This window comes from Sebastes fasciatus, chromosome 17, assembly GCF_043250625.1.
Source record: "Sebastes fasciatus isolate fSebFas1 chromosome 17, fSebFas1.pri, whole genome shotgun sequence".
NCBI lineage: Eukaryota > Metazoa > Chordata > Actinopteri > Perciformes > Sebastidae > Sebastes > Sebastes fasciatus.
The window spans coordinates 25,938,104-25,952,611 of record NC_133811.1 but is presented as its reverse complement, the minus strand read 5'-3'; the positions used below and the strand labels follow the sequence as shown (position 1 = coordinate 25,952,611).

Here is a 14,508-nt window from a genome sequence, read left to right as displayed (position 1 = left end):
TTTGCCATGTTATGATGTGAGCATATTGTTTTATGCTAAATGCAGTACCTGTGAGGGTTTCTGGACAATATCTGTCATTGTTTTGTGTTGTTAATTGATTCCTCATAATAAATATATGCATACATTTGCATAAAGCAGCATATTTGTCCACTCCCATGTTGATAAGAGTATTAAATACATTACAAATCTCCCTTTAATGTACATTTTGAACAGATAAAAAATTTGATTAATTTGCAATTAATCGCGATTAAATATTTGAATCAATTGACAGCCCTAAAAATTTGTTGAACAGACTTTGGTTTTTCTTCTTTCTTATCCCAAATAATCATCTTATGGCACACCAAATGTATCTTGTCACCCTTTGGACGGGCCCGACCCCGAGGTTGTATAGAAAGAAGTTAAAACCAGCTACGCTACACACTGATGCATCAGTATTAACAATTGAATAATGTCATATATTATATCTGTCACAGTACTTTTACTGTAATACTTGAAATACATTTTGCTGCTAATACGTCTGTACGTTTTCACTCAAGTAGAATTTGTCATGCATGACTTTTACTTGTAATGAAGAATGTTTGCATCGCTGTATTGCCAGTGTTTTCCAACCATTTTGGCTGTTGACCTCTTTATTAGAGGGATTCCCTCTCCGAACGTCTCGCATGCTTTCAGTTAAATAACTGTTTGAGCCTTTCAGAGGTCAAAATTCAAAAACAAATACAGAAAAGAAGAAAAAATGTAAACAAATTTGTGTAGCAGAACTTTTTTTTTTTCTCTCTTTCCTCTCCGATTAATCATCTCATGACACCCAAAGTGTATCTTCACTCTGGTGGGAACTGGACCCCTAGTTTGGGAACCACTGGATTAAACTACCTATCTATATACAGTCAAAAATATAGAAATAGGAAATTATACATAACGCACAGTGGCCATTTTTCTGTTTTGTACATTTGAAGTAGCTGATAATACTTCAGTGGGATTTTGAATGCAGGATGCATTTTGTAAGCTAATCCTCCCCACTGTGTAAGTCATTGTTACCTTGTGAGCGAGAAAGGAGAGTTTTATTTGAGGCAACGCTTACTACAGCAGGCTCGTACCCCGGGGCTGGACGGCTTATGTAACTGTGCCTTACAGTGCGCCCGTGACCTCCCGCTGACGCCTCACCAAAACCAACTGAGCTGTTTGAAAAACGGCAGACAGATTAGTTTGTAGACAATTTTCTTTTTCTTCTTCTCCAAAACGTGAGCCGTAGGGGGGAATTTGACCATGTTCCTAATTTGTAAATCGTCTAAGCGGCATGACTGTTGTTCTAATCCTCCAGCCTGAGGACTGTGAATCATTTGGAGCAGAGAGTGGAGTCCGTTAACGGGTAGTGATAGTGACCCTTTTAGTGACAGACAGAAGCTTACTGTTTAAACTGTGTTCATGTCTGTCCGACTTCCTTGTAATTTGTGCTCTTCAGTGGGGCATCCCTCCTTTTGAGCTGCTTTGTTTTACAATGACTCTCCCTTTCTCCCTCTACATCTATCACAGATATTCTGTCGAGGGCTTTCTGGACAAAAACAAGGACCTGCTCTTCCAAGATTTCAAGCGTCTCATGTACAACAGGTAGCAAACATCATGATGCTCTTGACACTTCAGTAACTGGGTCACGTATATGTAATGAGTGTCTTGCACATCACTCCTCTGCTAACCCAGTTAATGATCCTCCTGTTTGCCCCCTTTTCTTGCTCCCCTTTCTTTTCTCTCTCTCGTAGTGCCGACCCAGTCCTGAAGGAGATGTGGCCAGATGGCCAGCTGAGCATCACAGAGGTCACCAAGCGACCTCTGACCGCGGCCACCCTCTTCAAGAACTCCATTGTGGCCTTGGTGGATAAACTGGGCTGCAAGGTCAGTGGTTTCGGTTTAAGAGTGTTTCTTCTCTTCCCGTTAACGCCTGAGGGGGAAGCTGTGGTTGGTGTTTGCAGTTTTTAGACTGATTAAATACATCTGACAAATATAAAGTAAAGCCATGCAGCTCTGTAAAGGAAGAGAGCAACAACTACTGTATGGATGCTCTGAAGCTTTAAAGTTTTCAGGCGTGACCGATAGAAAGGTTGTATTGCCTGATTATTTCACCTCCAAATTCTCTATTGCTATAGAAAGTACATAATAAATAGATAACAACATGTGTTCTTTCTGCTTTTGTGTGAATTTAAATGACTTTATTTAAGAAAAAAACAACTTTGTTTTGATTATTTACAGTTTATAGTTCACAGGAAGTAAATGTATCTCTGTTTCGATAGGCGTCTGCTAAGCTGGTTAGCTTTTCAGGATTTTTTTTTTCTTCTATCATCTCATGCATCATTTAGTTACGTGGAATAATAGATAGCTAACACTTGCTATAGCTGTCTTTCAGTGAGTTTGCTACACAGATAGTTACTGTGATTTGACCTGGTTTTACCTCTGTTCTGTAGTTACTGAAAGTTTTGTTGTTTTCACAAAAATTTGGAATTTCTATGGCATAATAATTTTTTAAATGGTTAAAACTAGGGCTGTCAATAAATATTTAATCACGATTAATTGCAAATTAATCACAAATTTTTTTTATCTGTTCAAAATGTACCTTAAAGGGAGATCTGTCAAGTATTTAATACTCGTATCAACATGGGAGTGGGCAAATATGCTGCTTTATGCAAATGTATGTATATATTTATTACTGGGAATCAATAACCAACACAAAACAATGATAAATATTGTCCAGAAACCCTCACAGGTACTGCATTTAACATGAAACAATATGCTCAAATCATAACATCAACCAACAGGCAACAACAGCTGTCAGTGTGTCAGTGTGCTGACTTGACTATGACTTGCTCCAAACTGCATGTGATTATCATAAAGTGGGCATGTCTGTAAAGGGGAGACTCGTGGGTACCCATAGAACCCATTTACATTCACATATCTTGAGGTCAGAGGTCAAGGGACCCCTTTGGAAAATGGCCATGCCAGTTTTTCCTCGCCAAAATTTAAAAGTTCAGAGCGTTATTTAGCCTCTTCCAGTATCTTCACTCTAGCTTTAAAGCTGAGCCCGCCTCCGAAAGATTGATTGCGTTGAAGAAGTTAGTGGCGTTAAAGCAAATTTGCGTTACCGTGTTATTATCGCGTTAACTTTGACAGCCCTAGTTAAAACTGAGGCCAACAAGTCAGTCAACTTTGACCAGATATGTAGTTACTGTGTTTCGGGTTTGTAGGGCAGAATTGGTGTCAAATCAAAACCACTGGAGGTTCGATTTTGTGATCATATTTTCATGTTGGAGTTGCAGTCCAATGTAGATCTCCTCCCCAGTTTACGTTGCTGTCATCATCAGGAAGATGCTGTGCACCAGTTAGCCTGCTCTGGTTCCTGTAAAGCCTCAATGAGTCACGGGCTATTCTGAGGCTGCCAATGTGTCTCTGCGATGTCTCTTTTGGGAGGACGGCTCGTCACCATGCATGACAAAATATGAGCAGAGAGGCAGTACACAGCCGTCCAGCAGGGACATGTATACATAGCAATGTGCTGTTTTCGGTGTCGGAGAGAGAGAGAGAGAGAGTACCAGTTTTTGTAGGTCGCTTGTTCTCAACCTGTCTGGCTGCATGTGGAGTTGATAGGGTGGTGAGGGGGAGGTGGTGCTGGACCATAAAATGTGCTGCTCACCTCTCCTGGCCTCATCTCACTGACTGAAGTCTGACATTTCCTCCTGTTATTTTGGGACGGCCCGCTGTCAGGCTGTTGTAGCATCTCGTCTCGGTGTGTCTGAGGTAGAATGAAAGGAAACTCCCCTGGCAACCTTCAGGTCACGTTGAAAGAGCGGATGTTTTCTTCAACTGCCTGAACAGAAGCACCTGTGCCCGGTCTGCCCACCTCATCTGCCCCCAACCTCCATTAACAGACTCTTTTCTTAAATCTCTGCTGAACTGAGATGAAACTGGTTTGGGGCACACATGCACATGCATCATTGATATGATGGATGACAGAGTTGGGGGAGCAGAAAGTGTTCACTTTGTTCCACCTTGTTCATCTTTCATGGACAGAGAGTGAGAGACGGTGAAAACACAGCACTCTGTGTTCTGTGACAGGATAACGTGTCCCTCAGAGATCCCTGTCAAGGTGCAGGCGTCCGTCCAGCCATTACTCCACACCGGAGCCTTTATCGTCTTTAGAGTTGTAATGTGCAGTTAAATGTGCTGTTAATAAGTCGATGTGCTGGATGTGTTATGAGACTCAGCTGCTCGCCGTAGCGTCTGTTGAGATATTCTGCTTAAGGTCAGTGAACTCAGTTTGCCAGTGTCGCAGCTTTGCTGTAGTGTAGTGTAGTTTATTTACTCGCACAGTGATGAACACAGCAGTGATGAAAACTATGATAAAAACATGCAAAAATTAGAGACAAATACAAGTTTTTGCAGGTGATAAAACAAGAGTGTTATGAAATAATATTGCCTCAATCATACAAACAAAGCGTTGGAACAACGTGGACACTGTGTCGTGCTATGGCTGTACTTTTATTGTGTTTCATTGCATCCTTACTTTAATCTCCCTCAGTATTATTGTATATCTTTCTGTATATTGATTCACAAGCCAGTTACAGTAATGATGATGATGTGATAACTGCTGGGAAATAATTAAAAACAGGCATTTGGTGTCCTCTGTAGTTGAAAGATGATCTCTCTACCCGCTTCTCAGAGGATGACTTTGTCTTTCAGGAGCCCTACTATGTGCGCTGCATAAAGCCCAACGAGATGAAGTCCCCGGTCTTGTTCGACGACGCTCGCTGCCAGCACCAGGTGGCCTACCTCGGCCTGATGGAGAACGTGATGGTGCGCAGAGCGGGCTTCGCCTACAGGCAGCATTACGCTCGCGTCCTGCAGCGGTAAGAGAGCATGATGATGATCTACGAAGCGAGACTTCTGCAGTGTCCTCCTTTGCTGAACTCCTCTGTGAGGAAGTTGAGAAAAAAGTCCTGTCATTTTGTGTTACTTCAGCAGCTCAGAGTAACACCAGTGATGTAACATGTACCAGACTATCTAGCACTCATTGCTTATTACGATGACATCTTACTTAAAACTACGAACATAAAAGTTAACATCGTCTTACTTAAAAGGAATTGAAGTTTCCAAATTGCATTTAACAGCAGAGAACAATGATGCATGCGATCGTTTTCATTAAACTCTAAAAGGCAGCGAGGACAGAAAGTACAAACTAGATCCTTTTCTTTGAGAGTTAAAGAAATCAAAATCAAGTAAAACCAGACTGCTTTTTGTCTTGGCTTCATTGATGGATGGACACATGCAGAGGCTAAGTTACCCTGGCTCTTAGTTCCTTATATGGATCAAGATCCAAAAACACTATATCCGACACTTCCCATAATGCATCTTGAAAGCTTCTTTTGTTAGAGCCTCCCTGCCTGTTAAAGCAGCAGCGGGAAGAAATGGAGCAAATATGATTTAAAAAAGTTATTTTTATTAAACGGTCACTATATCCTGACAGTAGTGCATGAGACAGGTAATCTGAAAAAAATCATGTGCCTCTGTGTCCTCCGGTGCTCCTAACGGCATCTGCAAGATTTCACAGACCGGAGGAAAACAACCAATCAGAGCCGAGCTGGAGCCTTGCCGTCTCTGAGCAGCTGTCAATCACTCGCAAACTCCGATCAAATGGTCAAACTAGGCAGCTCTGATCAAATATGAATCAATATTCTGTTACTGTAATGCCTATTTGTAGCATAAAATGTCTTCAGAAACATCTTGTAGTGTACTGTTTAACTGTAAAATGAGAAAGTAAGTGACCCGGCCACAATGTTGAGATCAGTTTTACAGCTTAACAGTACACTACAAGATGTTTCTGAAAACATTTTATGCAAGAAAATGGCATTACGGTAACAGAATATTGATTCATATTTGATCAGCGCTGCCTAGTTTGACCGTTTGATCAGAGTTAATGAGTGATTAACAGCCGCCTCTGTTGAATGAACAGCCAATAGGAACGCTCTCTCTCTCTGAAATGACCTGTGATTGGTCAAAGTCTCTCATCACAGGCTAGATTATTTAGAGCCTGAAAACAGAGCCATGAGGAGGAGCAGAAGTCTAGTTTTCTCTCAGATCACTTGAATTGCAATATGCTGAAAGGTTATTAATTTCCATTTCAAAAGCCACTCAGTTACAGTAACAATTGTTCCACTTTTGTATATACTGAACAGCACTCTTGTCGTCATACGTGAATGTCTGCAGGTATAAAATGACGTGTGAGTACACCTGGCCGAACCACATGATGGCCTCGGACAGAGAGGCCGTGGAGGCCATCGTCACCCAGCACGGCTTCCAGGACGACGTGGCGTACGGACACACCAAGCTGTTTGTCCGAACACCGCGGTCTCTCTACACTCTGGAGCAGGAGCGAGCCGCCCTCATCCCCATCCTGGTGCTTTTCCTGCAGAAGGTCAGCCACATTAGTATTAGCATCACTGTATTAATTGCCATCAGCGCGGTCATCATCGTCGCTTTTTGGTATTCATCCACAGCCTCAACACAATTTGAGATATCAGATCTCTGCGGCTGTGTTTAAAGTCGTGCATGTACTTTGATGAGGATGTATTGATCTGACATTCCTATTAATCGACACAGAGACCTAATTTAATGTCACCGGCAGTTCCGATCTCAGTTAATCACCCACAACGTTATCTTCTCCAGTTTCAAACGCAGGCCTCTGGGTTTCAAAGTGGAGATTTCCGTTTGCCTCAGCCTCATGAATACGTGGCTCCTGGTTATGTTTGACTGAAATTCATCTGCCAGCTTGAATCCTAATTTCCTTTAACAATAATTGGGATAATTACATTACAGTCAATTACTTCACTTGCTCAAAGAAACACCCTTCTGCTTTCTCTTTCCCCTGACCTACTTTGATGACTATTCGGAGAAGTCTGGTTCTTTAACTGGAGCACCGGTTCGTCTTCAGCTCAGTGGGACTCTCTCGTTCCTCCTCTCTCTCTCTCGCTCTTGCTTTCTGTCTTTTAACACGTCCCTCTTTTTTTCTAAAGGTGTGGCGTGGGGCTTTGGCTCGTGCGAGGTGCCAGCGAATGAGGGCCATCTACACCATCATGGGCTGCTATAAGCGCTACAAGGTGAAAGCCCACTTCTGGGAGGTGGAGAGGAGGTTCGCTAATGTGCGAAACATGGGCGACTACGGAAAGAGCGTGGAGTGGCCGACCCCGCCTGCAGCTCTGTCCCAGTTTCACAACAACACAGTCATGCTGCATCGCAGGTCAGACCCCACTAAATGAAACTCTTACACCATAAAAACAAAATGTTTCTGTACAATATTTAGTCTTTAACCATATTTTACTTTGAAGAAACTGTCAGCAAAGTGAGATCAATTCACTTTTATCAAAGGTAAGCATGTATATGCGTTTCTGAATAAGGAAATAAAATGAGATGCTTTAAAGGAATAGTTTTACATTCGGTGCGGTAAATATGAAACTAGAGTCAGCAGCCGGTTAGTTTAGCATAAAGACTGCAAACTGTGGGAAGCAGCTAGCGGTTACTGGGCTCTGCTAGGAAATAGTTCACATAAGGGCATATAATAGCAAATAATGGCCCACAAAAAGCAGAAGGAACTGTTTTTACGATTTGGTGTTTGTACAGATTAAATGAACAAGATATAAACTGTTAATTAGTAAACTAGATTTAGTTACATTTGGACAGAGCTAGCTGTTTCCAGTCATCCTTCCACTCCCGGCTGCAGCTTCATATTGAACACACAGACGTAGGGCTGTGTATTGGCAAGAATCTGGCGATACGATACGTATCATGATACAGAGGTAACGATTCAATACAGTGAGATATATTGCGATACTATAAGCAAGGCGATATATTGAGATTTTGACTGTCATAGCATCATATGTATAAAACATGAGTAATAAAAACGTCACTATGTGAAATGGCTACTTTGGGGACTAACATCATCGCACATTAATACAATTGGACTCATAGGATCAACATGAATCTCAGCTTTACTGTGATACCCAATTTATGCAATTCCAAGACAGTTTAGGGACCCCAGTATGCAGAAATATTCAAATACACCTCAAACAAAACAGTTGTACTGCATGCAAAATGCATGTTTTTTGCCCCAAACTGCATGTGATTATCATAAAGTGGGCATGTCTGTAAAGGGGAGACTCGTGGGTACCCATAGAGCCCATTTTCATTCACATATATTGAGGTCAGAGGTCAAGCGACCCCTTTGAAAATAGCCATGCTGGTTTTGCCTCGCCAAAATTGAGCCAAACTTTGAAGCATTGTTTTGCCTCTCTCTCAACATACAAGTATGACATGCTTGGTACCAATGGATGTTTTAGATTTTCTTGTTTCGTTTGATGCGGTGGGCCGTCAGATTTTTATATGGTTAATTAAAAATTGCAAAACATAATATTGCCATACCCTGGCAGATTTCTTTCATTCTCAGTAACAGAATAACTTAAATGAGTCTCTGGGTGTCTGAGTTTTGGATCAACAAGGATGCCTTGGCACTGCAGATGAAGTATATTTTTATCCCTCACAGACTAATCCTGAAGCCGTTCCTCCTACTGTATTGTTTTCTGTTAGACCTTTGATGTATTATTCCGCCCACGTGACGCGCTGTCTTGTTCCCAATCTCTTGTTGCCAGGTGGTGGGCGAGGCAGATCGTGAAGAACATCCCCCCGTCTGACATGCAGGAGGTTCGGGCCAAAGTGGCGGCTCTGACTGCTCTGAGCGGAGAGCGGAGAGACTGGGGAGTCGGCAGATCCTGGGAGAGGGACTACCTGTCCAATGTAAGAATCACACATGAACAAAACACAAACGAAGAGGAGTCTCGGTACTTCATGTTCTATCTATGATCTACCACATGTCAAAGTAGTCCATGACGTCCTTGAGTACTCTTGGTATTTATATGAAACTAATTAAGCATTGAGACTCATCCTTGACCTTAGGAAGACATATCTGTGTTAAAATATGTGAGGTATCAGTTACAGTTTCACCCGCTGGCGAGCAGCCTAATCAGGTGGCGTGCGTTTCTGGTGTCGTTGATCCGGGTAGGAGGGGCCAACTTTGAATGCTGTGTTTACAAGCTGCAACCGACAAATCCTGCTCTTTCTGCCTCTAACTAGATAGTATCTTTAAGGTTAATAATGAGGTAAAGCAGCTTTTATTTTGTAACGCATCGAGGGCTTCTTTTGTAATTGTTGTGGCAAAATTGATTTGCTTTGAAGCGAGGGCATAAATCCATTGTGAAGTGCGAACACAACATTTATAATAGCTTTTCCTCTAATGTCTAACCAACAGAGGTTTTGTGTTTTCTCCGTGTTTTCTCTTCACTTTCTATTACCGGAAGCATTTTGTCCTCGCCACAAGAGGACCTCATTTACTCTAAACGGCTCAGTGTGACACTCCGCACAACAAACTGCTTATTCCTCGTTTGAGAAATAACTGAGAAAATCCATTGGATGTTTTTCACTTGAATTTATCACAGTAAACAAGACTTGAATGACCAGCAGTGTGTTGGATCACAGAAATCATTTGTGGTTGTGAATGTATACGGCGCATGTGACGGCGAGCCTCACAGCATGATTAAAGGAGGATGGTGCTCGTGAACACAGCCCCTCTTTAATGAATCCCACAGTCGGCTCATTTAACAGCTAATCTGAGCTTGTTTGGTGGCCGGAGGCCTGAAAGACGTCTTCGGGGAGCAAGAGCATGACTGAGACTCGCTGCCCTCCTTCAGGCCTCCAGCTTCACGGGATTGTTGTTAATTCCACAAAGACCTATAGAGAAGTGCATGTAATCCGGTATGCAGTCTGCCTGAATCGTGACTTGTTTGTGGCTGACGTTGCTTTAGGTCAAGTGTCGGAGCACGGAAACGGGGAGAAAGGAAAGTTAGACCAATTAGTGTATGTTACGTATTCTCAGAAACCTTCAACAAGATTCAACAAGTTTCAAATCAAAGTTGTTTTCATGTGAGGACATGAAAATAAGGAATTGCCATTACATGCAACTTATTTCCTGTAGCCATTTATATCCATCTACCATTAATTTATTCCTTTCATGTGTGCGGGAAGCTAACAGACAGTCACCCGGCTCGACCTGAGGAAGTCTCAAACAATCATGATGTGAACCAACGTGGCCAGAGAACAAGTCTACTGAGCATGCTCTGTGGGCCCAAAGAGCAGCTCTCATAGGAATGAATAGGGATATACAATTCTTCATATTACATTCATGATATGGGGTGTAATTGTTTGAAACGTCTGGTTCCAAAACCATTAAAGGGACTATTTGTAAGTTTCAGAAATGCTTGTTAACAGCGACACCTGTGGCCGTGAAGTCAACGAAAGTCAACGTCAGGCTCGCGCTCGCCGGCTCTAAACAGACATGAACGAGCATCGCTCAAAACAGTGAGGCGACACACGTCAGCTAAAATATCAATATCACTCTATATTTCAGCTGCTTGGCAGTAATGTTAGCTGACCAGACGAAGGTCTCTCCATCAATCAATGCTGGCTTTTCCTGCCTCAGCCTCCAGTGTCTCCCTCTCCGGAGGCAGGAAATGCGGGTCGGTGCCGGGGCTGAGCAGGAAGAGAAACGTTATCGCCTCCCGACTGCGCACCGCAGGGAGACTCCGTAGTTTTGGTCGGAGAAGGTAACGTTCCTCGTTGCGGAGCCCCGTCACTTCACAAGACACGGGAAACCTCTGTTGGTCTGGAGGAGCTGCAGCAGTTATTTCTGCACAAACGTCCACTGTACATTCACTAGATATTCTCAGAGCTAAACTAACTCTTCTGCAGTGTGGAGTGAGCGCGCGTTCACGTCTAGAGGTGGAGCGAGACAGCGAGAACGCACGCGCTTGTGTGTTAGTGAAGGCAAGCAGGCAGAGGAGGAGAGGCTGAGGCCACACGCGAGCGCGCATGTGTCCCGACCCGGTACATTTATATACTTAAAAAGTTACAAACAGTCCCTTTAACATTATACCATAACAACCTCCAGTCTCCTCTGAAGACTTCCCACAAGAGTTTGGAAAATGGCTGCAGTGATTTGACGCCATACAGTCAAAAGAGCATTCATGAGGTCGGCCACTGATGGTGGGTTGGAAGGTTGGAAGCAGTAAATGTATTACATATTAAGTATGAATACATCTTTAAAATAAATATTTCCAGTGAACATTTTCATTGTAAATCATTAGAAATGGTCGCGTGAAAGTAGAGCTGTCATTGTGTCGGCTCAACTCTATAGGAGCGAGACTGTGACACGGCTTGAGATTAGCAGCCCCCGACTGTATTTCTCATCAGGCAGTTTAGCTCCAGTATCAGCCGTCCTGCTTCCTCTCTACCGGCACGTCAAACACCGTGTCTGGTTAACAGCAGCCCGAGGCCACGAGCTTTGATCTGCTGCTTATGGAATTAAAGCGATAAAAAGGGCTTGAAAGAGGCAGAGAGAGGTCACGCAGAGTTTTCAACTAACGACGAGAGACATTCCTGTACCGCCGTACTGAGGCTGCCTGGTGGCTTCTTGAAATAACACTCTTTCTTTATTTCTGCAGGTGCGAGACTGCCCTCAGACCAGCTCCGGCTTCACCCGTTTCTCCAAGGAGCTGAGGAACAAAGAAGAGTACAGTCAGGTCCTCTTCTCCGGCTTCTGTAGGAAGGTACGGTACAAGCGGGAGAAGAACACGCTGAAATTAAAATGTCTGTTTTGTACAAGGACGTCCTTTTTTCTTTTTGTCGCTTCCTCTTAGCGTTAGGATGTGTTTCTCACTTGCTGTGTTCTCCTTTCCACCCACTCGCACTCTCTTCCCTTTTGTGTCAGATCGTCTTTCAAGCTTTCAGAAATGAATATAAAGAAACAAGATATAAAAAAAATAATCAGAGGATTCATCATGAAAGGAATTCACTCCTACAATTTTCTTAACCTTTAAGATATCCTTTATTTTCAAAGTCTGCCTGTTGTGATTCAACTAAATGGAGTCAACTGAGGCCCAGCCTTACGATTAACTCTTATCATCTCCCTGTGGATAATAATGTCCATATTTTCCTTATCAGGGATTATAGAGAGGGCTTCCACTAAATTCTGGGAGCAGCTTTAGCCAAAGTACATGTTGAAGATATGCAGGCTTTGATGAAGTGAAATAAAACAGCCTCCAACACTGACTAACCCACCAGAGCCTTTGTCTTCTTATCTGACTTTTCTTGTTTTGTTTCGTGCAGCTCCACAAGGGAAACCTGTTTTTGAAATGAGAGCAGTGATAACCCAAAAGATAAAACAAGTTGCCAAAAAAAAGGGCTCTTAACAGAAAATAGAAGATGTACAAACATGCAGCTTTATCCTTTTCTTCTTCTCTCTTTCCCTCCTCGGCTCTCTCAGGTGAATAGATTCAACAAAAGCACAGACCGAGGCCTGCTCATCACTGACAAGTGCGTCTACAAATTAGAGCCAAAGAAGCAGTACAAGGTTTTGAAGAGGCTTCCCTTAGACGCTGTAAGTACTCACACGGGGATGCATGCACGCTCTTGCATATTCACACACAGATACACAACCTTAATCTAAAGCTATAGCGCTCCACAGTCATCCAAATGCTACTAAAAACACTTCAGGAGCACTAGGAGGACACAGAGGAACAGGATTCTTTCACAGATTATCCGTCTCATGTACTACTGTCGGGATATAGTGACAGTTTGAGCAAATATAACAGAAAGTTATTTTTATTAAAGTTACCAAACTGCAGCTTTAAGTACAACTCAAACATCAGAATCATACAACAGTAAACACAGAGATCAACTGAATCACTCCGTGTCTTTTCCTCGTGTGTGAAATTCACAAGCTGCCGTCATCGGTCTAATTAGTTTAATCTTCATGGTTCCTCAGATGCGGCGTAAACGCTGTCAGGAATGCGCTAAAGGAACATTTAGTTCCTGAGTTTAGTTCGCCTGGTTTCATAGCTCCAGGAACTTCACTCCAATTTGTAACGTAGGCTTTCTACTAAGAGTAGGTGTGTCAATCGATTAAAATATTTAATCGCATGATTGTCCACGATTAATCATGATCAATCAAATTCATTTTTTTATCTGTTCAAAATGTACCTTAAAGGGAGATTTGCTCTTGTCAACATGGGAGTGGACAAATATGCTTTTTATGCAAATGTCTGTATATATTTATTATTGGAAATCATTTAACAACTCAAAACAAAGACAAATATTGTCCAGAAACCCTCACAGGTACTGCATTTAGCATAATAAATATGCTCAAATCACAACATCAACCAACAGGCAACAACAGCTGTCAGTGTGTCAGTGTGCTGACTTGACTATGACTTGCCCCAAACTGCATGTGATTATCATAAAGTGGGCATGTCTGTAAAGGGGAGACTCGTGGGTACCCATAGAACCCATTTTCATTCACATATCTTGAGGTCAGAGGTCAAGGGACCCCTTTGAAAATGGCCATGCCAATTTTTCCTCGCCAAAATTTAGCGCAAGTTTGGAGCGTTATTCAGCCTCCTTGGCAACAAGCTAGTATGACATGGTTGGTACCAATGGATTCCTTAGTTTTTTTCTAGTTTCATATGATACCTGAATTTTCTCTAACTCCATGGAGTACCTCTTTAACCAAAACTTAACCATAACCCTTAAATAAACAGTTGAATAATAAACCTTGAATTAAACATAATCAAGGGCAATGACACACAAGTAGCAGCTCCACTTTCTCACAGCTACCAGGAATGTGGGTCAGACCTCTCGTACTTTGTCCCAGCTGTCCTTTATTTCTTACTCTGTCCTCTCGATAGTGCAGTTCCTCTATTCAGTCCACAAACACACACACACACGCATCTTCCATCATCCTTGACCTGGGTCACTGCCATCCATCAATAAGTCCAAGAACACCGTATCCTTTTGACTCAAAGGGGCTTATGACCTGTTTCGAGTGAGTCAATGTGTGTTCATGTCAGGTGTCGTGTTTGTTGTGCGAGGCCGCGGTCGTGATATGACACATATATATATGCTCAGCTTTAGGTTTTCTGCCGCCTGGGGCGAACCTGGCTCGGTTCACAGGCCGATCTGAGAAAGTGGATCAGGGATCTCACAGGGCCGTCAGCTCTCGAGGACGGGGATGCTAAAAGTGAAGAGAGAGTAGATGACAGCTTTATTTAATCTGACGCTTTCCAAGGTTCCTCGAAATAGCTTTGAGATCATGATGTTTTTCCATGGTTTGATGTTGGGCAGGGACCTATAGACGGCGGGGACTTGATTTAAAGGCAGGGTTTACGGTGTTATCCAGTAGACACTATTTGTTATAGTGGTTTGAAATTGTCTCTGCACCTCGACAGCGATCCATTACGTATGAGCTCTGAAAAAGGACCGGAAAAGAGCCGTCATCTGTAGCTGCTGTAATCCTGTAAAAACGTCTACCAATCACTGCCTCGCGGTCCGCTTGGAAAGAACCAATCAGATGCCTCCCTGCTCGTA

The 14,508-nt window shown here is 42.8% G+C and overlaps 1 protein-coding gene across 1 annotated transcript in view; it reads left to right on the top strand.

Annotated features, from left to right (window-relative positions):
• myo1g (myosin IG) overlaps positions 1 to 14,508 on the top strand; it is a 55,744-nt gene that overhangs the window by 21,204 nt on the left and 20,032 nt on the right. The window contains exons 13-20 of the mRNA XM_074613513.1: positions 1,534 to 1,608; positions 1,758 to 1,890; positions 4,726 to 4,892; positions 6,250 to 6,457; positions 7,056 to 7,279; positions 8,685 to 8,829; positions 11,589 to 11,693; positions 12,410 to 12,523. Of these exons, the coding sequence (XP_074469614.1) occupies positions 1,534 to 1,608; positions 1,758 to 1,890; positions 4,726 to 4,892; positions 6,250 to 6,457; positions 7,056 to 7,279; positions 8,685 to 8,829; positions 11,589 to 11,693; positions 12,410 to 12,523 (1,171 nt within the window). The remainder of the gene's footprint in view (positions 1 to 1,533; positions 1,609 to 1,757; positions 1,891 to 4,725; positions 4,893 to 6,249; positions 6,458 to 7,055; positions 7,280 to 8,684; positions 8,830 to 11,588; positions 11,694 to 12,409; positions 12,524 to 14,508) is intronic.